General features: G+C 40.0%; 1 protein-coding gene across 4 annotated transcripts in view; it reads left to right on the forward strand.

The window, feature by feature from the left end:
• Positions 1–24,566, forward strand: part of DMGDH (dimethylglycine dehydrogenase) — an 86,204-nt gene that overhangs the window by 3,201 nt on the left and 58,437 nt on the right. For 2 of the 4 annotated variants that reach the window (XM_025296364.3, XM_006053962.4), the window contains exons 3-7: positions 7,425–7,523; positions 9,225–9,389; positions 12,513–12,717; positions 19,391–19,639; positions 21,928–22,126. In XM_025296364.3, the coding sequence (XP_025152149.3) occupies positions 7,425–7,523; positions 9,225–9,389; positions 12,513–12,717; positions 19,391–19,639; positions 21,928–22,126 (917 nt within the window). The remainder of the gene's footprint in view (positions 1–7,424; positions 7,524–9,224; positions 9,390–12,512; positions 12,718–19,390; positions 19,640–21,927; positions 22,127–24,566) is intronic. The other 2 variants (XM_025296363.3, XM_006053963.4) reach the window with 2 other exon arrangements.

The following is a 24,566-nucleotide window of genomic DNA, read 5'->3' on the forward strand; positions in this document are numbered from 1 at the left end:
ACTGGAGAAGGAATAGGCTACCCACTCTAGTATTCTTGGGCTTCCCTGGTGGCTCAACAGACTGGTTCCAAATAGGAAAAGGAGTACGTCAAGGCTGTATATTGTCACCCTGCTTATTTAACTTATATGCAGAGTACATCATGAGAAACGCTGGACTGGAAGAAACACAAACTGGAATCAAGATTGCCGGGAGAAATATCAATAACCTCAGATATGCAGATGACACCACCCTTATGGCAGAAAGTGAAGAGGAACTCAAAAGCCTCTTGATGAAAGTGAAAGTGGAGAGTGAAAAAGTTGGCTTAAAGCTCAACATTCAGAAAACTCAGATCATGGCATCTGGTCCCATCACTTCATGGGAAATAGATGGGGAAACAGTGGAAACAGTGTCAGGCTTTCTTTTTTGGGCTCCAAAACCACTGCAGATGGTGACTGCAGCCATGAAATTAAAAGACTCTTACTCCTTGGAAGGAAAGTTATGACCAACCTAGATAGCATATTCAAAAGCAGAGACATTACTTTGCCAACAAAGGTCCGTCTAGTCAAGGCTATGGTTTTTCCTGTGGTCATGTATGGATGTGAGAGTTGGACTGTGAAGAAGGCTGAGCACTGAAGAATTGATGCTTTTGAACTGTGGTGTTGGAAAAGACTCTTGAGAGTCCCTTGGACTGCAAGGAGATCCAACCAGTCCTTTCTGAAGGAGATCAGCCCTGGGTGTTCTTTGGAAGGAATGATGCTAAAGCTGAAACTCCAGTACTTTGGCCACCTCATGTGAAGAGTTGACTCATTGGAAAAGACTCTGATGCTGGGAGGGATTGGGGGCAGGAGGAGAAGGGGACGACAGAGGATGAGATGGCTGGATGGCATCACTGACTCGATGGACATGGATCTGAGTGAACTCCAGGAGTTGGTGATGGACAGGGAGGCCTGGCATGCTGCTATTCATGGGGTCACAAAGAGTCAAACACGACTGAGTGACTGAACTGAACTGAACTGAACTGGTGGCTCAGCTGGTAAAGAATCTGCCTGAAATGTGGGAGACCTGGGTTCAGTCACTGGGTTAGGAAGATCCCCTGGAGAAGGGAAAGGCTACCCACTCCAGTATTCTGGCCTGGAGAATTCCATGGACTGTACAGTCCATTGAGTCACAAAGAGTCGGACACGACTGAGCTGCTTTCACTCACTCACTGTATTGTGTCAGGCCAGAACTGTTCTAGGAGATGAGGACACAGCAGTGCCCAAAAGAAAGCCCTGCCCTCACACTTGGGTATTAGAGGAATACCCGAGAGGGTGGGCTTACACCTTTGTCACACTTCTGGATTGTATAAGGAGGGTGTGCATTTTAACATTTTAATTACTAATTTGTTCATTTTAGTTGATTGATTTGATGTAACCTGCATTTTAGTTACTGGATTCCCTGCACTATCACTTCTTAAACATCTCATGCATAATAATGGTAACAATAAAATGGCATATCCTTAGCCTAAGATCTTTTTAAGGAAAGTAGGCAAAATTTTTAAGATGAAAGCTTCTTGTTAAAAGTTAACTGTGCAAAATAATTTCTCCTTAAGCAGAGAGATACCAGGATGAGTTGGAAAGGCATTATCTACTTTGTGAACAAAGTTGTAGACTCTGCTTCACAAAATGAGGTTCATGCAGTATGATTTGAAGGTGGACTCAGGCATCAGAAGCCGGGTTATACGGGTCCCTGCAAATACAGACAGCAAAAACAGAATTGTCCTAGGAAGCCGATTAGAGGAATTCTTGCAAATCAAGAGGTCTCCCACCAAGGAGCATCATGAAGATATCCCACATGATAGAATTTTTTGAGATATAACTGACATATTAGTTTCAGGTATACAACATAATGATTTGATATTTGTATATATTGAAAAATGATCACAATAAGTCTAACTAACATCCATTACCACACATAGTTACAAAACTTTTTCTTGTGAAAAGAAAAACGTTTAAGATTTACTCTCTTAGCAACGTTCAAATATGCATTACTGTGTTGTTAGCTATAGTCACCATGGTGTATGGTACATCCCCGGGACTTATGATCTCATACCTGGAAGTTTGTGCTTCGACTTCACTTTCACTTTTCACTTTCATGCATTGGAGAAGGAAATGGCAACCCACTCCAGTGTTCTTGCCTGGAGAATCCCAGGGACAGGGGAGCCTGGTGGGCTGCCGTCTGTGGGGTCGCACAGAGTTGCACTCGACTGAAGCGACTTAGCAGCAGCAGCAGCACCCATTTTACCCATCCTCCAACCCCTGCCTCTAGGAACCATCAATGTATTCTCTATAGCTCTGAGTTCTGTTGTTTTGTTTGTTTGTTTTTAGATTCCATATGTAAATGAGATCATTCAGTATTTGGTATTTGTAGTTCTTTGCCTGTTTATTTAGCATAATGCCATCAAGCTTCATCCACGTTGGTACAAATGACATTTCTTTCTTTTTTATGGCTGATTAATATTCCATTATATATATATATATATATATAATTATATCTATGTGTGTATACATATATATATCTCCATTCATTTTTAACATAGAGAAGTTTTGGAGGAGATATGGAAATGTGGAAGTTTGAGGGGCCAGCTGCAGGGACAGACTACAAAAATAAAGGCAGTTGCACTGAATACAAACATGCGCTCAAGACTAAACATTTCTGGAGCAAGGGGAATCAGATGCTTTGGGGAGGAAGGCACAGCTTGTGAATATTCAAAATGGAGTCACAAATCCCCAAAGTCCTGAGGTTTCGCTATATTTTAATGAGACTGCTTTGTCAGCACCTGGTACTACTATTGATACTAATATAGGATGGAAGGAAAGGGGAAAGGATGGCGTAAGAAATGGTTTTGGCCCAATGGGTCCCTGGGAGAGGCTGCCCCTGGGAACGGTGCTAAAGAGGATGTTTTGGAGGACTGAGAACTAAAGATGCAAAACTTTCCATTTAGGGTATAAGAAAACAATATCAGGCCTTTCTATTTATTTTATGTAAAATATAAGAAAGAAATTAATCTTTATTGATCTTTATAAATAGCCCTTGCCTTTGATGTGGTTGACGTATTGTGTATGACGACAAGGTTGGCCAGGGAGAGGTTGACAGTCTACAGTGGAAGCATCCTCATTCTCTGGTCTGTCTTCACTCAGCCATGACATTTTGCAGATCACGTGTTGTGGATATCAACAGGATACTGAGCTCCAGCATATTGTGATTGATTTTACAGAAACAAGGCTTTAAATAATATTGTTTGTGATGAAAGGGAGAGTGAATGACTTTGAGAGTGTTGTGCTACACAGAGATTAATTGGTTATACTGTAACAGTAATTAAAAGAGTTGTAAAACTTAAAGTTTTTCTTTTGAAAAAAGACAAATGTCTCCAGTTTGGTGATCTTTGTAGTGATGGAAATAGCTTCAGGCAGTCTATGTACTATAAACATATAAAACAATAGACGTAGTCTATTCCTTCAAAGTCAAGGTGATGTTCACAATAAGTGAAAAACAATGAATTTTAGCAAAATAGTCCTGTTGGAAAGAAAGCATTTTGAGAAGGGATGTTTGGAAATGTTGATATCATGATTAGATTTTTTTCTTACCAAAATGATATACTACCTAGAAAAACTCTCATGTATGCAAGAGATACATTTAAATGTAAATACATTTAATATTTTCCCAAATAAGGAGTTTCAGTAGGGTTTGTATCCATTTGTTAAAAATATAAAATGTGAAAGTGAAGTGAAAGTGTTAGTCACTCAGTTGTGTCCTGACTCTTTGTGACACCATGGACTATAGTTCACCAGGCTCCTCTGTTTATGGGATTTTCCAGGCAAGAATACTGGAGTGGACTGCCATTCCCTTCTCCAGGGGATCTTCCCAATCCAGGAACTGGACCCAGGTCTCTCACGTTGCAGGCGGATTCTTTACTTCTCACTGCCCTAGCAGCAGGGAAACTAGGCTAGTGTGAGCTGCTAATAGAAATAGTTATTCTAGTTCAGTAGGAAAGATGAACTTTTCCTTCACCAGAAATTCATAGAAGAATTTGTTCCCTAGGCAAAGGATATTGGGCTAAACATTTTGAGTAAGAGTTTTACAAAAACAAATCCATGTGATTCTTTCAGAAGAGAGATCATTAACCTGTGAAAATAGCTTCCCAGGCTGGGGAAGAAGACTGATGTAGTGTAGATAGGTCACTTTCTGGTGGCCTGACTTAACCTAGGTTAAATTTAGAGGATCTTGAGGAGTGAATGATGGACAGAATCCTAGGCCTAGGCTCATGAATATACATTTTCTCAACTGACGCAAGATAAAAGGGAGACAAAATTGAGTTCTCTAGAAGATACCTGAAAGCCAAAGATTATTATTGAACTAGAAATGTTCCTATCATACTAGATACCAATCATGTAAAGAAGGATGAGATGTTTGGCTAAAAGTTAGGGAGTCTGACTCACAGGTGCATCATTATGGGGCTGGACCATGAGAGAACTTATAAGTTGGGGCAACATTTTTCTCAGAAAAGTGGCCAAACACTTGACAAGTACTTGATAGACACCCCAAGATTCTGGTCCATAAAAGATGATTGATGAACTTTAATGGTGGGTTTTTTTTTAATATAAGTACAGTTGATTTACAATGTTGTGTTAGTTTCAGGTATACTGTTAGGTTGGTACAAACAAACTTGCAATTTTGGACCATGAATTTTAAATCGTTATAACTAGACTTAAACACATCCTTGGAGAAGGCAATGGCACCCCACTCCAGTACTCTTGCCTGGAAAATCCCATGAATGGAGGAGCCTGGAAGGCTGCAATCCATGGTGTTGCTGAGGGTTGGACACGACTGAGCAACTTCACTTTCACTTTTCACTTTCATGCATTGGAGAAGGAAATGGCAACCCACTCCAGTGTTCTTGTCTGGAGAATCCCAGGGATGGGGGAGCCTGGTGGGCTGCCATCTATGGGGTTGCACAGAGTCGGACACGACTGAAGTGACTTAGCAGCAGCAAACACATCCTTATTAGTCAAAATAGGAACCATTATGATCAAAACATTTTTGCCAACAAGAAATAAGTATTTTTTTCCTGTAGCATAAAAGTCTGTGCTTCAGGGTTCAACAAACTCTTGGAAAGCATTTTCTGCTTACTGCCAGTTGTAGAAGTGTTTTCCCTATAAAAAGTTGTCAAGATGCTTGAATAAGTGTAGTCAGTTGGCAAGAGATCAGGTGAATATGGCAGATGAGGCAAAATGTTGTAGCCCAGTTGTTCAACTTTTGGAGTGTTGGTTGTGCACCGTGTGGTCAGTCACTGTCGCGGAGAAGAACTGGGCCCTTTCTGTTGACCAATGCTGGCTGCAGGCATTGCGGGTTTTGATGCATTTCATCGATTTGCTGAGCATACGTCTCAGATATAATGGTTTCACCAAGACTCAGAAAGCCATAGTGGATCAGATGGGCAGCAGACCATCAGACAGTGACAATAACATTTTTTGTGTGTGCAAGTTTGGCTTTGGAAAGTGCTTTGGAGCTTCTTGTCAGTCCAACCACTGAGCTGGTCATCACCAATTGTCATATAAAAGCCACTTTTTGTCGCATGTCACAATGCCATCAAGAAATGGTTCGTTATTTTTACATAGAATAAGAGAAGATGACACTTCAAAATGATGATTTTTTTTTTTCAGTCCGCTCATGAGGTGCCTACTTATCAACTTTTTTCACCTTTCCAATTTGCTTCAAATGCCAAATGACTATAGAAGAGTCGATGCTGAGTTCCTCAGCAAGTTCTTATGTAGTTGTAAGAGGATCAGCTTCAACAATTGCTCTCTATTGGTCATTGTCAACTTCCAATGGCCAGTTACTACGCTCCTCATCTTCAAGGCTCTCGTCTCCTTTATAAAACTTCCTGAACTGCCACCGCACTGGGCCAAATAAGTTGTTGATGTTGTGAGTTGTCTCTGTTGCTTTACAACCCATATTGAACTCAAATAAGAAAATCACTTGAATTTGCTTCTGTCAAAATCATTTCCCTAGTCTAAAATAAATATAAAATACATAGCAAGTAGTAAGTCATTAGCAAAAAAACATAAAGTGAGAAATGTGCATTGAAATGATGTATAGCATAACCACACTTATTTAAGAATGTATTCCAATATCAAATGGCAAAGTTCAACAATGCAAAACTGCAATTACTTTAGCACCAGCATAATACAAAGTGATTCAGATATATATATATTTTTTTTTTCAGATTCTTTTCTATTACAGGTTATTACAAAACATTAAACATAGTTCTCTGTGCTAAACAATGGATCCTCATTATTTACCTATTTTATAGTGTATATCTGTTCATCTCAAACTCCCAATTTATCCCTCCCCCAGCCCTTTCCCCTTTGGTAACCATTAGTTTGTTTTCTACATCTGTGAGTCTGTGTCTTTTTTGTATGTAAGTTCATTTGTATCTTTTTTTAGATTCTGCGTCTAAGTGATATCATATGATATTAATGGGGGTACCTTTGAGTTCAAGAGAACCAAATGCCCCATACAATCCTAGAAGAACCTTATAAATAGTCCTAAACAGATTTTATTTTAAACAGATTGTGTTTGGATGAGCCTTCCAGGGTAAATTAGCTACAGAATGGGGCCCCAGACATTTAATTGAGAGAATTTGCTTCATATCGTTGCTTCAAATTCTTTGTCTGGATGCTATATCGTATCTGCTAGAATTGGTAGAAGAGGTTTTGGAATGTAGTATTTAGATATTTTCTTGAGACAGATGATTCCGTATTGACTCAGGAAATATTTGTGGGGTAGAGTCTTTGTGCTCATTCATGAAACTGGTTAAACTACAACCAAAGTCTGTTTACCACTCAACAGGTTCTATTTCTTGGGAATGTTCTAGTTCTTCAGTTTTGGAAATTTCAAGAAAGGAAACAGGAGAGCTGCTCAGTTCAAGGGAATGGTGGGGACTGGGACAAGGAAAACTTTTTGCTTGCTTGTTCATAGTTCTTCTCCTTAAGGGAACGCACATGCTTTGTTAATTTGAGTCCACATTATATGTCACCGCCCCCCCTCCCCCCGCCGCCAATTCTTCCTAATAGTGCATATTCCTAACCTAAGTGATTCCATCTAAGTCATCCCGTTTCTGAATCTGCAAACACCTCTTTCTCTAATAACTTTTATGGACTTAACGTATATGTTTGTTGGCTGGTTCTTGCATTATTTATGTGGTTCAGATGGGTTCTTATAACTGTCATTGCTTTAAGCAATGTGTGTTCAAACTGATTCTGATGTATTTTCATCCCCAAAGGGCTAGCTGGTACATTTCAGTTTCTCACCAACAGTAATTTAATTCTTAACAGATAAATTATTAACATTTTGAAAATGTTAAATTTTTTTTTTGGTATTTCCTTTCCTTCCCACTTTTAAGGCAGGTTTAACAACTTACTTTCATCCTGGAATAAACTTAAAGAAAATACATTACTATAGCATCAAACTTTATGAGAAACTGGAAGAAGAAACTGGACAGGTAAATGCATTTAACTTGAAATTATCTTTTAGGTCAGTTTCTGAGATACAGAAGATTACTGAAGGATTTTGATATCATCATGTTTCACTGTCTATAGTGATGTCTATGGCATGTGAAATGTCTAATGTAGAAGATTCTGATGAGAGTTTAAGATAAGAACCTCTAGAGCTTGCTTTTCAATCAATTGAATTTCTTGAAGTATATTACCCATGTAACTACCTGCTCCTCTTGATTTTTTAAATGAGAAGAGAATAAAAAGCAGTCTTTAAAAATATCTTTGGTCAGCTACTATATCTGGAAACTAAGAAATCAGAGCCTTTCAGCCCTGATTGGCAAAGGATCTGATGATCATACATGCCAGATTGTCACATGACTTTGAAAAGTGCTTCCCTTAAAGCCCCTTACTTTTATTTTCATCTCATCTCATTTGTATTAGTACTGTCAAAATAAAGTGGCAGGCAAAGAGTATCCATAGACTGACTGAAGTCTACTTAAAATTTTCAAGCCATTTCCCTTTCCTAAAACCATCACATGGCTCTCCACAGTCTACAAGACAAAAGCCAAAGAGGGGCCTTTATAAGCTAAGCCCTGCCTGCTTTCCCAACATTTCTCTTGCCACTCTTTGCTCTGCTTATATGCTTCAGCTATTCTTAATTATATACAGTTCTAGAATGAGCTGATCTCTGTCCCTGAGACGATATTGCCTCTGGTTCCCGTTTCAGCATCACCCTCCACCTTCCTGGCAGTCATCTGCTTTGAGAAGCCATCCCTAACTTTCTTCACCCAGCAATCAGATGGGACTGAGCGTGCATCTCTTGGTTCTAAGAACATGAGTGCACAACCCTCTTATAACACGAATCTCTCAGTTGTGGTTGTCGCTTTATTTACTTTATTTAATTGGTCTTTCCTACAGACTCTGAGCAAGTCAAGGATAAGGGCTGCATCCTTGTGACTGTCCTGGGTCTTCACTGCCGTGTGCGGGCTCTGGTTGCTCCGGCGGGGGCTGCTCTCCAGGTGCAGCGTGCAGGCTTCTCAAAGCAGTGGCTTCTCTAGCTGCAGAGCACAGGCTCTAGGGCATGTAGGCTCAGTAGTTACAGCTCTTGGGCTTCGCTGCTCCACAGCATGTGGACTCAAACTCATGTCTCCTTCACTGCAGATGGATTCTTAACCCCTGGGCCACGAGGGAAGTCCAAGGACTTCATTTTTGATCTCTGTCACTCAGGGCGTCGCTGAGTGTTTGGCCAAGTAAAGAACTTGAGTAAATGCCAAATGAATATTTCTTAGAGTTCATACTTATTCTCCTTGTTTCAACATTCTAACTCTTCATGTTCCCTCTCCAACGTTTTTCACATAATTTTCTTCCACTCTGTAGATGAATACCATCTCACGTTGTAATTATGCATTTAGCTATCTGTCTTTACCTGCAGACTGTAAGCTCCATCCAGGCAGGGTCTTCCTCTCTCTTGTTCACAACAGCTTCTCTAAGGGCTTAGTATGGTGCCTGGCACAGAGGAGGCACTAGTGAATATTCCTTGAATGAATATCTTTCTGTATGAGGCAAACATGGTGTATAGTTATCACTGTCATGCATAGTGAATCTCCTTTCTGGCACACCTGCATTTTCACTGTGCTGGAGAAGAACCATGGTTGAGTGCCAAGTCATGATTTACTAATGAGTTTTTATTGGCATCATTGTTGCAGGTGGTGGGATTCCATCAGCCAGGTAGTATCAGAATTGCTACCACTCCTGTAAGGGTAGATGAATTTAAATATCAAATGACTCGGACTCGCTGGCATGCAACAGAGCAGTATATTATTGAACCTGAAAAAATTCAAGAAATGTTTCCTTTACTCAACATGAATAAGGTATTTATCTTAAGGGCATTTTCACCATTTGTTAATTTTAATTAAGATTAGAAAATGTTATTTTAGACAGTTAATTAAAAATAGAAAAACTTTGTGCATAGATTTTGAATGACAAAATCAGATGTTTAATGCTGAAATTTGGGTAAATGAGAAGGTGGGATATTATGTATGTTAAATAAAGTAAAAGTAATGAACAATCTGATTAGTTTTCTACCTATGACAACCAAGGAAATATTTTCAATACCTCTCTATTACTGTGTCCCTCAGATCTAGAGGTTTTTATAATAAACCTTCTGCTTGAGACATGGAAAGAAAATAACTGGGTGTGATAAATGTGTGTGTAGAAAGAATGTATTATTAATTTTTTTTATAAAATCAAAGATAGAAATACATGCTATACCTAATATATATTGCTACACAAATATCACCTAACTCAAATAAACTAGCCTGACAATCTCTGTATCAGGTTATTGATCTAACCAAATTTGGCTGAGAAAATCCATTTGGATATTTAGTGTCTTTTTGCTGAGTGATAATCCCTTTTGAATAATAGTAAAAATGACTAATACCACACTACCTAACACTACAGCACATAATTATGTACTAGGTATTTGCTAAGCCTTTCACATGTATAATCTCATTTAATCTTCACAATAAAAATAAGAAGCATTTGGGCTTCCCAGATGGCCCAGTGGTAAAGAATCTGCCTGCCAATGCAAGAGACACACAAGAGATATGGGTTCATTCACTGCGTCAGAAAGATCCCCTGGAGTAGGAAATGGCAACTCACTCCAGTATTCTTGCCTGGAAAATTCCATGGACAGAGGAGCCTGGCAGGCTACAGTCCATGGGGTTACAAAGAGTCATACAGGACTGAGCCACTGAACCTACCCACACCAACACACCCACACATTATCAAGAAACAGGAAATTGCAGCGTGGTTCACATAGTGGGCCCAAGACCATCCAGTTAGAAAGTTGGAGCCGAGATTTGTCCTAGGCTCTCTGACTCCTTTATACGTACTACCTCAGGGTATCAGGCAGGGCTGTTCAGGGAAGCAGAGGCTTGTGTTTCTCCCTGGGAAGTCCGGCAGTGTCTCTGATCCAAGAGAGTTCATAGCTTTGACCTGGGAGCTGGGGTTGTTTGCCTCTGGGAGTCTTCACAGGCAGCCGTCTGTAGTTGCGTGTGATTCCAGCGTGATGGCAGTTTGGTGTTGCGTCGCATCGTCTGCATTAGCATTCTGCCATCACTGCTAGGAAGCATATTCTTCTATTTGTTTGTATGTCAATCTTGGGGTGCTTTGCTGCAAGTCCTCACCATCACAGATTTTTCTCAAGAATATTAGGCAGTGGAAATATGTAGGAAGAGTATTCTCTACATCTGGGCAGGGTTCCAAATCAAATAGATAGAGGATCACTGCATAAGGACATATCCATTATAAAAGACCAGTGTGATGTGTGTGTGTGTGTGTGTTAGTCACTCAGTCTTGTCTGACTCTTTGCAACTCCATGGACTGGAGCCCACCAGGCTCCTCTGTCTATGGAATTCTCCAGGCAAGAATGTTGGAGTGGACTGCCATTCCCTTCTCCAGCGGTTCTTCCCGATCTGCATTGTAGGCAGTTTCTTTACCATCTGAGTCACCAGGGAAGACAAGTGATATTTAGACGTTTACAATAATACAAATGCCATTGAAATAAAAATTCTCTTGCACTAAACCTGTAACCAGAGATTGGATTAGTAATCCAAAACTTCCCACAAAGGAAAGCTGGGCCCCAGATGGCTTCACTGGGCCCAGACATTAAAGAAGAATTACTACAATTCTTCACAATGTCTTCCAAAAATAGAAGAGAAGTGAACCCTTTCCAACTTTTTCTATGAGGCCAGAATGTATACCAAAACTAGACAAAGATGTCATGAGAAAAGAAAGACCTGTATCTCTTATGAATACTGATGTAAAAATCCTCAACAAAATACTAGCCAATTGAATTCAGCAACTTATATAAAAAAGATTCTTTAGCATAACCAACTGGAATTTATCCCTTATGCCAGGTTAGTTTTAACATCTGAAAAATCAATCAATGTAACTTTGGATAAATAGAATAAAGGATAAAAAATACATGATCATCTCAATAGATGCAGAAAAAAAAATTTTGACAAAAGCCTCTTGCCCATACTTGGTGCTTAATAGATTTTTGTTGAATAGATGAGAACTAACTATATATTTCACTGCTCCCTCCTTGTTTCATCTGAGCTGGATTCTTCTTTGTTTCTCCCTCAGTATCTCAAGCCCTAGCACAAAGTAGGTATTTAAGAACAAGTTGTTGAATGAGTGAATCAAGTACACATTTCCCCGATACCAGTTATATATTTAACATGTGAATTTATTAATAATATTAAATAATTAAATATAAATAACTGATCAATTAGTATTAGATTTGACTACAGGTGTCAGAAACCAAAATAATAATGCTTAGACAAGATAGGTGTTTATTTCTCTTTTATTTAGGTAATCCAGGGCTTGAATGGTGACTCTTCTCCATGAAGGCTTCAGGGACCCAGTTGCCTTCTAAATCACTGCCCTGCCATTCCTAGGGTGTGGCTCTTTTGTTCTTATTCCAGGATGGCAGCTAGAGCACCAACCATCATGTCTGCCTCACAGGCAGCAGGGTGGAGGAAGGGACAACGAAGGGACAAGAGGCATATGCCAGTTGTCTTTTTAAAATGATTCATGTGACCGTGATACTTTCATTTGCATTTCATTGACCAGATTTAGTAACAGTTTCAGTTACCAGCTGGAACGAATGGCTGCCAGCTATTGGACACTCTTTGTTCTTAGTAGTTACATGTCTAAAAAAACATTTGTCTTCCATTGCTTTCTAGGGGAGGGAAGAATGAATGTTGGAGACAATTGCAAACTTCTTTCAAATAGCTTGTTTACTTAGCTCTAAATGTGATTACTACCTAGGTCTGACCTTGGACAGGGAAAATAAAGTGAAGATGAAGCAATCTGATGCCATGATGCATTTTTAAAGTTAAGCTTTACTAAGTATTTGCTGGCAGGATACTGAGTGAGTATATATATATAAATTCATTTGAATATTGACTCTTGTATGATCCATTTAGATTTTAGCTGGACTGTATAATCCTGGAGATGGTCACATTGATCCGTACTCTCTAACTATGGCCCTGGCGGCTGGGGCTAGGAAATATGGTGCCCTTTTAAAATATCCTGCCCCAGTGACTTCTTTGAAACCAAGGTCAGATGGAACATGGGATGTTGAAACACCACATGGATCTATGAGAGCAAATAGAATTGTGAATGCTGCAGGTAAGCATCTTTTCCAATAGTGGGTTTTTTTTTTCAAGTGGCAAAGAAATAAGATATTTAGCTATAAAGTAATGTTTTATACTCTAAACATTGTTATGAAACACTGTGATGCTCTCATGAACATTTTGTCTGTTTCTGAGCTACAAATCTCTCCCTCCATCACCTTGTTCTTCATATGTGCGATATGATGCTGCCCTTGGTTATCCATAAGAAGTTGGTTTTCCATCTTATTCTGTTCCAGGTCATATTTTGCCAAACTATGCTTCTTTTTCCTTCCTAAATTTTTGTCTTCTTCACAATAATAACCGAATTCTAAGGTTCAAATTCATGAGCATTGTCTTTTTGATTTTTAGAGCAAATTTGATCATTTGTATCCTTTCTCATCCATTTCGATTACTTGACTCTATTCAAAAAACTTTTAACTCATTAAATGTATTGCATAATCTTTTCTTTAGTATGCTCTGTTACAATTTAGACTCAGAATGTTGAAGCCAAAAGGGATATTTGAGATAATCTAACAACTCACTCATCTTCCATTTGTGAAGATCAAAGTCCAAGAAGTTTATGTTTATTGCAAAGTGACAATTATGCTAATTGGCAAAATGACAGTTATGTCAAAACCAGGACTTGAACCTGGGTCTTTGGATTCTTGAGTTAACACACTTTCTATCAGGTCCTTCGCCTATGAAGTAATTTTCAAATAACACACTAAAAATAAATTCTTGTGCAAATGAAACTGCTTGTGCAGTCTAACCTGGGATAATACTTTATATTTACCTATGGTACATAATGGTTAATTTAAAACCTAAAATAAGCATGAAGCAGCTGTTGCTTTTCTCGTGGTCTGCTCTTTGAGTCATTGCTTATATTTACAAAGTGAAAACAACCTTTATTATTTATCAGATCAGATGATATGCCATGAGAACATGCCAGAAGCAAGTACTCTTAGGATTCTTTCCTTTAGATTGTATCTTCTGTTTGATGTTATTTTTTTAACAAAACATTTTTAGTGACCCTGGAAAAAGTAATGTCTTCAATATTTAAGAGTTTATGTTAGTATTTCTGACTCTTTCCAATCCATGCTCCCATTTGTAAAGCATAAAAATCTCATTCTTTGCCATCATTTGAAATTCTAAATAATGTAAGATGACTTGCCTAAAAAATAAAAGCAAAAACATTGCTTTGTTTTTGAACTTTGCTTGCCCCGCCCCCAAGGAAATCTCCATCAGGAACTCCCTCCAACCCCACTCCCCTCCGCCCAGCCCCCCCCCCACCACCCCCCGCCACCCGGCCACTGTCCTTGGGCACACCTGGTCTAAATTCTGCCAGAAGATCTAAGGCAATAAAACCGTTCGTTCTCTTTTTCCAAGTAGCAAAAATTCTTTGTCATCTTGCAACTTTCTTTATGGTCTCATGAATTCAGCCTCTAAGAACATTTGACGGTTTTCATAGTGATAGTAAATACTAAACAGGCCTTCTCTGGCTTCTTATCCAGCACCTGTGACAGACATTGCTCATTGATCACTGAACTCATTTCAGAGAGACTTGGACAAACCCCATGATTTTTCTTACACCATGGTTCAGGCAGCCACATGCTCTTAACCGTTTTGAGAAATAACATAGAAGACCTTAATTTAACACATTTATCTCTTATTTTCCTAAAATGGATAAATATGTATGCATACAATTCATTGCCATCATAATATTTCTTTTTTCTAAAGCACAATTTGTGAGGAATAAGGAATCCTTGAAGAGAAAGAATAATTTCCAAAGAGATCTGACCTAAGTCTAGGACATTGGTTACCAAATGAGGTATTCTGTGCAGCTGTGCAATCCTGTGGGGTGGCCTGGGCAGAGGAGAACAAGAGCAGGAGGTCCTGGAGAAATATTTCTGGTGCTGGCCTCAAAAAGCAAATCCCAGAGCAGTATCAGAAAAACTGTTCTTCAGATGTCCTGCTTCTGAATGCCTCTGCTCCTGATGCCTTTAACTCAGCCACATCTGAGTTCCATCCTCAGGTCTTGATAACTCCAGGTAGCTCCTTGTTCACAGTTGTATGAAGAACTGTGTGCTTGTACACTTGGTCAGTCGTGTCTGACTCTTTGTGACCCCTTGGACTGCACGCCGCCAGGCTCCTCTGTCCATGGGATTTCCCAGGCAAGAATAGTGGAGTGGGTTGCTGTTTCCTTCTCCAGAGACTCTTCCCAACCCAGGGATTGAATCTGCCTCTCTTGCATTGGCAGGCAGATTCTTTACACTGAGCCTCCTGGGAAGCCATACAAAGAACTGTGTTGTCTCAATTCTCAGTTCTTTATGCCATTCAGATCACATCTCAGCCCCATATGTTTTTTTTTTCCCCCTTTTCTTCTCCATCTTTTCTTCTATTGGCAAACATTATTGGAGAAAATCTAATTTATCACATTTTAGTAGTCTGTGGAAGGTATGGAGGAGTCTGTTTTTTTTAAAAAACCTTTCTAAAGTATGGAGGTTCCCCTAAATGTAAGCCTAAGCAATTGGGGGTGAAGTTTTGGATACACCCTCTTCTATTCTTCAAGTTAGCAATGATTAATTTTATGAATAAAAGCAACCATCTGCAGAAGGCATTGTACTGACATGATTTAGAATGTGTGTCTGATGGAATGTTTCCCAGAGTTATTTGGTGAGACCAAGATGTCTCATAAATTTCAGAGCTAGCCTTCTGGCAGCTCTGAAACCTAATTAACATCACTGGGATATAGACTTGGAAATAGAACCAAAATGTAAAAGATGTAAAGGCCGTTATCAGTTACTCAACTGTACCATAACCTGCTAAACGTGTCTTTACATGGAGTCATAACGGGAGGCTGCTGAGTCTTCAGGACACCTTGAAAAGGGAAGTCTAAAAGCAAAACTCTGTCAGTTTGCTGATATATCTCCAGCACTGTCCAGGGCAGCGGGGCTCTCTTGACCAGAGACATGTTACTGCCAGCTGTGTGACCTGGGCAGATTGCCCATTTGTAAAACAGATGTGTGTGAAAGTGTTAGTCATGTCTGACTCTTTGCAACCCCATGGACTGTAACCTGCCAGGCTCCTCTGTCCATGGAATTCTCCAGGCAAGAACACTAATTGCCATCTCAACAAGTTATTATGATCAGTAAATGAGCTAATAATGCCAAGTACCCAGATAAGAGACTTCCCTAGTGGCTTAGTTGGTAAAGAATCTGCCTGCAATGCAGGAGACCCAGGTTCCATCCCTGGATGGGGAAGATCCCCTGGAGAAGGAAATGGCAACCCACTCCAGTATTTTTGCCTGGGGAAATCCCATGGACAGAGGAGCCTGACGGGCTATAGTCCATGGGGGCGCAAAGAGTTGGACACAACTTAGCCACTAAACCACATGGAAAGCACTAAACAAATTTGGTAAAATAATGATAATAATTTTGATTATTATAATTATTTCCTGGAAGGCCTATGCCCTGGTCTAGGAAACACTAGCATTGGGTGTACAGCTTCTTGGTGCCCGCCTTAAGATTTCCCCACTCCTTTCAGTTGCTCTGTGGTCATCCAGCACACATTCTGCTGGTAACCTGACTTCCCACAGAGCTTGGTTTTCAAGCTAGGTGCACAAGAGTCACCATGAGAAGTTTCCCAGGTGGTCTGGCTGGGAAGCTGTGTTTTAAACAAGGCTCCAGGTAGTACTGTGCTGTCGTACCAGATGGACTGTAAGTATCTTTTGAGAAACACTGCTATATCAGTGTTTCCTGTATATCTTGTTCCTACAGAAGAGGGAATGTGGGAAGCTTTTGGTTGAGCAAGCAGAGCTGAGGAACTGTTTCTCACCCTGCTGACCTCTTGGTGTGCAATAGGCTAAACAGCCTTTAGTGTTGCTCTGAACACAGCTTTGCTCATCCTTGGGGATCCAACCTGAGCTCCAGCGCAGCTCAAAGGCAAGGGCAGGAGCTATTTGCTGTGATGCCTGATGATGAATGTTTCTCTTGACCTCATTTCCAATCTACTCATTAAGCCCAAGTTAACTCTGTAGATTTTACTTCAGAATTTTCCTAACACGGTAAATCAGAAATGTGACTGGGTCATGCCAACATGAAGTCCAGTATGCAGCCAAAAAGAAGTGCTTAATTTTGTCCAGGCTTTGCCTCAGAGAATGTCACTGTATAAACAAACCATCTACTAGAAGTAAACGTGTCCACAAACCCGTACTGTTCATTTAAACTCCATTTCTATTAATCAGTGCATTTTAAAAAAGGAAGCCATTTCTAATGATCATTTTTATTGACTCTTCTATGTTTTCCAGATGATAATGGTAGATTATAGGAGATTCCTCCACACTTGTTTCTCTTCCCTTTGAACTTGGTCAGTGGGTGATCTAGCAAGGGTTGAAGTGTAATCCTGGCAAGATTTAGGTTAACTGAATTGACATACAGAGGAAGAGAATGCCAACAAACACCACCACAGTGTAGGGGAAAACAGTGTAGGGCTTGCTATGGGGTTTGGAGTAAGATAGTTATATGATGCTTATGCATACATTTCCACTTTATTTTAATGATGAACTGTATTAATAAGCAAACAATTAGGTTCATAAATTTGTAAATATGTTTGAGTAGGACAGAATTTATTTTCTTTAATTTTTGTTTTTAATTGAAATGAGCTTATTAACCACTGCAGTGGTTTGAAATGCTAGGCTAAATACTTTGGCTTTTTATATTTTAAAACTGCTCCAGTGCATATAACTAGAACATGTGGCTTTACTATATTATCCTGCAAAGTCTTGATATTGGTAATCTACATCTTTCTATTAGCAAGAATAAATTAAATCTTTAAATTATTCGAAGACCAGCAGGCAGCTCTAGTGCCCCCAGGTAAGATTTTTGGTTTGCAAATGGACACCCATTTCTGTTATCCAGGTGTGACCAGCTTAGCTGTTAGGCTAAAACAAAACAAGAGAATCCAAGAGTGATGTTTGGATGTCACATAAGAGAACATCATCAGGGTTCTCAGATTCGATTGATAATTTGTGTCTGGCTCTGAACTTCATAGTGACAGAGACTTCAGGACTCCGTATCAGGTTGCCCCCTACCAAAAAAGTAACCAACAACAACACCCAGAAATAGTTAAAAGTTTAGAGAATGCAACCTCTAAAGAAATAACTTGGGGAAGATTCCCTAATCATTAGAATGATCATTCAACATTATTATGAAACAAGCAAACAGGACCCACCATACCCCCAGTAAATCATTGGTGGGTCAGGTGGCCCTGTATCCCTGACAAATAATTGTTTTTGTCATTTTAGGTTCTAAAATGACAGTTATTCAGTTGAATATGTCTTGGCTTTTTAGAATAGTCTTTCTGTAGCCAGAAAACCAATAAGATGTGACCACTCCAGAGTCTCCCAGTATGAGCTTGGGCATGTCTCCTTATCATTTTGGACTTTAGCTCCACATCTGTAGACTGAAGAGTCACTGAGGAGGGGAGAGAATCAAGGGTCCTTTCAGCCACAACTTATCTGGTTCTGTCTTTTGCAATTAGAAAAAGGTAATATTAGTAATATTAGTGCACAATGCTCCCATGCACACTGTGAAGGGAGAAACAGGTTGTGGGAATGTTCACTTACCTATGGGCCCGCTCCCCTTTGCTGGGGCACTACCTCCCTCCTGCTCAAGATGCCTTCTGCCTTTGCAATAAAGGGTCTTAACAAACATAGCCAAACTAAACTTTTAATACAACAGAGAACTTAAGTTGTTATCTTTCCCAAAGTATATACATTTTCAAATTTTAAGTTGAAAGAACAATTCTGTATTTGTAGAATTTTAGGCTCCCAGGATTTGGAGAGATGAGAGTCTGGGGGATAGAGGGCTCACTAGCAGAGTTTTATTATGCATAGTATTCTGCTGGTCACAGCTACACGGGGTCTCTTTCATTGCCTGACCTCCCTTTCATTGCCTGACCTCCCTGTTATACAAGTAAGGTCAGTCCATTACTGTCTTTTTAATATTTGTGACATTGTATTTATTTGGGTTGTTTATTTTTTCCTTCAAAGAATTTTCCCCCCCATACCTTTGCTTATAGGCAAAATACTTTTTCAGGAATGGAGTTCCCTTAGATTCTTCAGAACTCTGGGGTAGTATAAAATATTGTCTTCTCTTCCCCCATTCAGTTTTGCAATTACAAAAAGTTTAAAGTTGTTATGGACCTTCATTTCTTAAAAATTAATTTTAGGGAAGTATAGTTGAATTTCAAAGTTGGGCTAATTTATTCTGTACAGTTACTGAACTGTATATGTTCAGTTATATATATATACACACACATATACACACATACACTCTTTTTCATATTCTTTTCCATTATGGTTTACCACAGGATATTGAATATAGTTCCCTGTGTTATACACTAAAACCTTGTTGTTCATCCATCCTATACACACCAGTTTGCATCTACTAACCCCAAACTCCCCTTCAGTCCCTCCCCTTCCTTGGCAGCCACAAGTCTGTTCTTTATGCCAATGAGTCTATTTCTGTATCATGGATAAGTTCATTGGTGTTGTTATGACATTCTTTAGACTTTGCCATGAGTACTGAATTCTTCTAAATATTTTATTTTAATTGAAATAGCCATATCAATGGCATCTGTGGTACATTTTTATGTGAAGTGACAGCTTCTAATACTTTTTCTTATTTCAGGATTTTGGGCTCGTGAAGTAGGTAAGATGATTGGACTAGAACATCCTCTCATTCCGGTTCAACATCAGTATATTATCACATCGACCATCCCTGAAGTGAAAGCTTTAAAGCGGGAACTCCCGGTGCTCCGTGACCTGGAAGGATCGTTTTACCTCCGACAGGAAAGGGATGGGCTTTTGTTTGGTCCATATGAGAGTCAGGAGAAAATGAAAGTTCAGGACTCATGGGTTACCAGTGGAGTCCCCCCAGGTGGGTTCAGCAAATAGAAGCGTGTGCAAGTCAGACACGTATATGTTGTCCTTCCCGTTGCTCTGGGTTGTTTGTAGAAAAAAATGACACCATGATACTAGACTATCAAATAGATAACCTGGAACATTGGAGGTGAGGGCTTTGAGGTAAATTCTGTTCTCATATCCCTTTGAACAATCACAGCAGGGAGTAAGGAAAGAGAGTTGGTGCTAGAAAAGCTGAGAAAGAGTTCTCCCCGCTGCTTTGGAAAGCCTCAGGTAATTTTTACCTGGCCACACCAACCTCCTGCCTCCCCACTTCCTTCTCACTCCTCTGCTTACTTGGTCTAGTTTCTAGATTCGTACACAGCCCGTCTTGTGCTTTGACAGTTGGTAAGACAACAGGTATCAGAGATAGGCATGCAGCCTGTTAAGAATGAAAGCCTTGAAATCTACAGCAGAACAGGATAGGTTGAACTGCGAACTGAAGCTGTCTCCTGCTGCATAAATGGATGTGGAAAAGGCTTAGGCCTCCCTGCTATCTCTGGAGGTACCATAGTTTCTTTTTCAAGTTCTATAAGGGAGAAAAGAACCTGTTGTATTTATTTAATTTTATTTTTTTTTTAATTTTTTCATGAAACTTTTCTGCAAAGCCAGATGAAGGATTGGGTCACCTAAGGAGGTATCTCGGGTTTTAATCTATAGAAGGAGCTAAAATGTCATTGGCACACAAATATTATAGAGAATATGAAGAAATGCAGATGACAGTACTTTCTGGAATTGTACTTTGATAAGCTGCTTGGGCTACAGAGTGAGTCCCTCCCTCCTAGTCTTCAAAGAACATCTTTGCCCAGTTACTGCACATGATAAACCACCTTCCACAGACGTCAGGCCAGCCAGTTAAGGGCTTGGCTTTGCACAGTGGACTCTGCACACTTGGGCCTGAGGGGAGTAGCTCCGATCCCAGAGGGAGGGCTGAGCTGCCACCTGGGAGCCTACCTCTAGGTTCTTCCCCTGTGCTGGCAGCCTCTCCGCCACATAAATGTTGAACAAATATTTAAATAATTCAGGTTGGAGGAAGAGCCAGATTGTTGGCTGGCCCTGGGTGCCCACATGCTCGGGTCTAACCCTCATGATCTGCAGGCCTCCCTGACCCGACACACTGTCCACAGAGGAGCAAGAAGGGGCTGGCTGGCTGCTGTGCGGAACGCCGCCAGCACCACTGAAGGCATGCTTTTAGCAGCTTATCCATGGCCCTGCCCCGAGTCACGGTGCCTTTCACAACCGAGGAGACAACTGTGTCCCAAGACCTTGACTCTTCCCAGTGTTCTAGTCCTCCGTGTGTGTGTGGCAGGGGGCTTGAAGAATGAGGCCTCCTTGCCATTTCTTCCCTGCTGAGAGTTAAAAGGTGTCTAGAGTCCATCATCTGCATCTTAAAGAGGTTTTCCATTTATCCCCAGTGTCCTGACACGACTTTGTAAACTCCCATTTGCCCTCACCTGAAAGGATGAAACAGAATTTTATAGTTAATTGAAGGATAAAAGATCTCTCTTGACAAACCAAGTTATTATTGTTGGTTTTTAAATTTGTGATTGGATTAAATACTGGAAACTGCTAATATGAGTAAAATAAAATGTTCTATTATAAAGGTTACCTTTCATGATTTAATGTTTCAAGAAATACCTATTATTCTCAGTATATAATATGGTAATATAACAATACTCATCTATTGATAGCAAATATCAAACATAGAATTTAAAAAGAAAAAAGAAAAGTAACTTCCTTATAGGCCATCTTTAAATGCAAGCTTGGATTCAGGGATTTAAGTCACTTTGGAGCACATGTCAGGACAGGTGTGGTATCCTCACCGCAATGACATTTCTTTTTTCTTTTTTTTAAACTTTTTACTTTGTACTGGAGTCTAGCTGGAAACAATACTGTGATAGCTTCAGGTGGACAGCACAGGGACTCAGACACACATATACATGTATCCTCTTCCCCATGCTCCCTTCCCATCCAGCAGGCCACGTAACACTGAGCAGAGTTCCCTGGGCTATACACTAGGTCCTTGTTGGTTATCCACTTTAAATAAGGCAGTGCTTACATGCACATCCCAAACTCCTTAACGATCCCTTCCCCCGCCCCCTGACCCCCCCACCCCCTGCAACCTTGAGTTCATTCTCTAAGTCTGTGAGTCTGTCTCTGTTTTGTAAATAAGTTCATTTGTATCATTTCTTTTTAGATCCCACATATCAGGGATGTCACACGATATTTCTACTTTTCTGTCCGAACACTGCCATTTCTTTTCAGGTTTTGGAAAGGAGCTCTTTGAGTCTGATCTAGACCGAATCATGGAACACGTTGAAGCTGCCATGGACTTGGTTCCAGTCTTGAAAAAGGCTGACATCATCAGGATCGTCAACGGTCCCATCACCTATTCTCCTGACATTCTGCCTATGGTGGGGCCCCACCAGGGGGTCCGAAACTACTGGGTGGCTGTAGGTTTCGGGTGAGTATCTCTGTGTAACTCAACATTGATTAGAGTTACATATTTTAGAGAAGTCTTGCCCCATAATCTCAGGCCAAAAATGGAAAACGAGGGAGAGGCAGAGAGTTTTCTCCCTTTCATGAGCAATGACGTGAAAAGAATAAAAATTTTCAGTCTTAAAACTTTGACTTGTATAGGTTTGACAGATTTGTTCACAGAAGGGCAGTGATTTCCTGGAATTTTCTCTTTGCATATTTCTTGCCATTTCCGTTATTTATGTCTCCTTTCATGCTGTGAAATGTTCAGATAGATGAATTTGCCCCACTTTTACATGGATGTTTTCGTAACACAATATGACAAAGATAATTTAAAATATCAAATGTGTAATATATCTGATGCAGTTTTCACCATAATTCATATTTGTTCAACATGATTTGTTTCTTTATGATTACTCAAGTTGCTTACTATTTATGGTTCCATTACCCATTTGATCTTTCATCTCTAACATTTGTCCCATTAATTTGGTGAATATTAATGTCAAGCCTATTTTACTGTCAGATCACAGTTTCTAATATTCTATTTTCCTTCCCCATTTTGTTTGGCCATTTATTCAACTGATGTTTGGTGATTGGCTAGCTTTGTGCCAGGTCTACTGCTGGGCACTGGGCTAGAGCTGAGAACAAGGCAGGAAGTCTGACCAGAGGCACAAGACTGCTTGGGGTGCTGTTCTTCTAGGACAGTAGAGAGGTTGGGGTCTGAACTAAGGAAGCAGCAGTGGGGACTGAGAGATAGGAAGCAAAATTACTTAGATTTGGTGACAGATTGCATTAGGTTTTAAGGGAGAGAGAAAAGGAGCAAATGATGGCAACCTTTCCAACTTACTCCTGTGGTTGCTGAGGTCAAAGGAAGCAACAACCAGGAAGATAATGAGTTGAATTTTTGACAGTGTTAAGTTTAAGTCTTCAGAACATCCAGAGGTAGAAAACCAGATGGAGCTGTGAATCTGGAAGGTAAATGGAACTGGGAGCCTAGGGAATCACCTATAGAGTCAATACGTAGGCCTGTGCATGTGGGAATGTTTCTTTTGTGCATCCCTCTTACATCTTCTTTGGAGAAATATCCGTTTGTATACTTCGCCCATTTAAGAAATTAGATTATTAGTCTTTTTATTGTTAAGTTGTAAAAGTTCTTTATTCTAGATACAAGACCCTTATCTGATACATGATTTGCAAAATTTTCCCCATTCTTTGGGTTTTTTAATTTTCTTGATGATATCTATTGAAGCACAAAATTTTTAATTTCCATAAAGCCCAAAATGTGTATGTATTTCTTTTTTTTGAATGTAGTTTTGATATCATATAAAAGAAACTATTGTTTAATCCAAGTTAATGAAGATTTATATCTTTATTTTTTTCTAAGAGTTTTATAGTTTAACACTTACATTTAGGTCTTTAATCAATCTTGAGTTAATTTTTGTATGTGCTGTGAGGTAGGTACACAGCTTGATTCTTTTGAGGATAGCCAACTGTCTCAGCATCACTTGTTGAAAGACTGCTCTTTACTCACTAAATAGTGTTGGCATCTGTTATGCCTTTTTTTCTGATGTTGCTTCTGACACCCAGCACTTAATTCTCCAGTTCTCTGACACCAACTGAGTGGCCGACAGTTTCACTTCAAATCTGCTGCTCACTCTCAGGGTGCAGACCCCACTAGTTAAGGACTGAGTCTCACAAAACCATCCTCACTTCAGATGCCAGTTTCAACTTCCAGGGATCACCTGTCCTTCTGACTGAATGGCTAGAGATTTGGAGGTTCCTACAACCCCTCCTCAGTTTTGATAATTCACTAGAATGACTCTCAGAACTCAAGAAAAACTTACTTAGTTTTACCTGCTTATTCTACAGAACGCAGCTCAGGAGCAGTGCATGTGGAAGGGAAGCGCAGGGCAAGGTCTGGGAGGCAGGACCTGCTGCAGGGCCTTCGTGAGCCTCTCTGGTGCATCATCTTCCTAGCACTTCAGTCGATTCACCAACCCAAAGGCTCTTTAAACGCTGTGGTTTGGAAGTTGTTGTGGAAGCTTCATTACATAGGCACCATGGATTAAAACCACTGATCACTGGTGATTGAACTTCTGGTGGCCAGCCTCTATTCTGAAGCCTTCTGGTTCCCCTGCCCCCTCTCCATGAAGCCAACTGTTAGCGTAGCATACAAAAGAATATAAATTCCAAAAGTGTTAGGAGCTCTATGCCAGGAACTGAGGACAAAGGCCAAATATTTATTTTTTATGGTCCCACAGCATCCTTGTAAAAAAATCAGTTTACCATATAAGTATGGATTTATTCCTGGACGTTCGATTTTATTCCTTAGCCTGTGTGTCTATTCTTAGGCCAGTACCACGCTGCCTTGATTACGGTAGTTTTTCACTAAGTTCTGAAACTGGGAAATGTGACTCTTCCAACTT

Source organism: Bubalus bubalis, chromosome 11 (genome assembly GCF_019923935.1).
Source record: "Bubalus bubalis isolate 160015118507 breed Murrah chromosome 11, NDDB_SH_1, whole genome shotgun sequence".
NCBI lineage: Eukaryota > Metazoa > Chordata > Mammalia > Artiodactyla > Bovidae > Bubalus > Bubalus bubalis.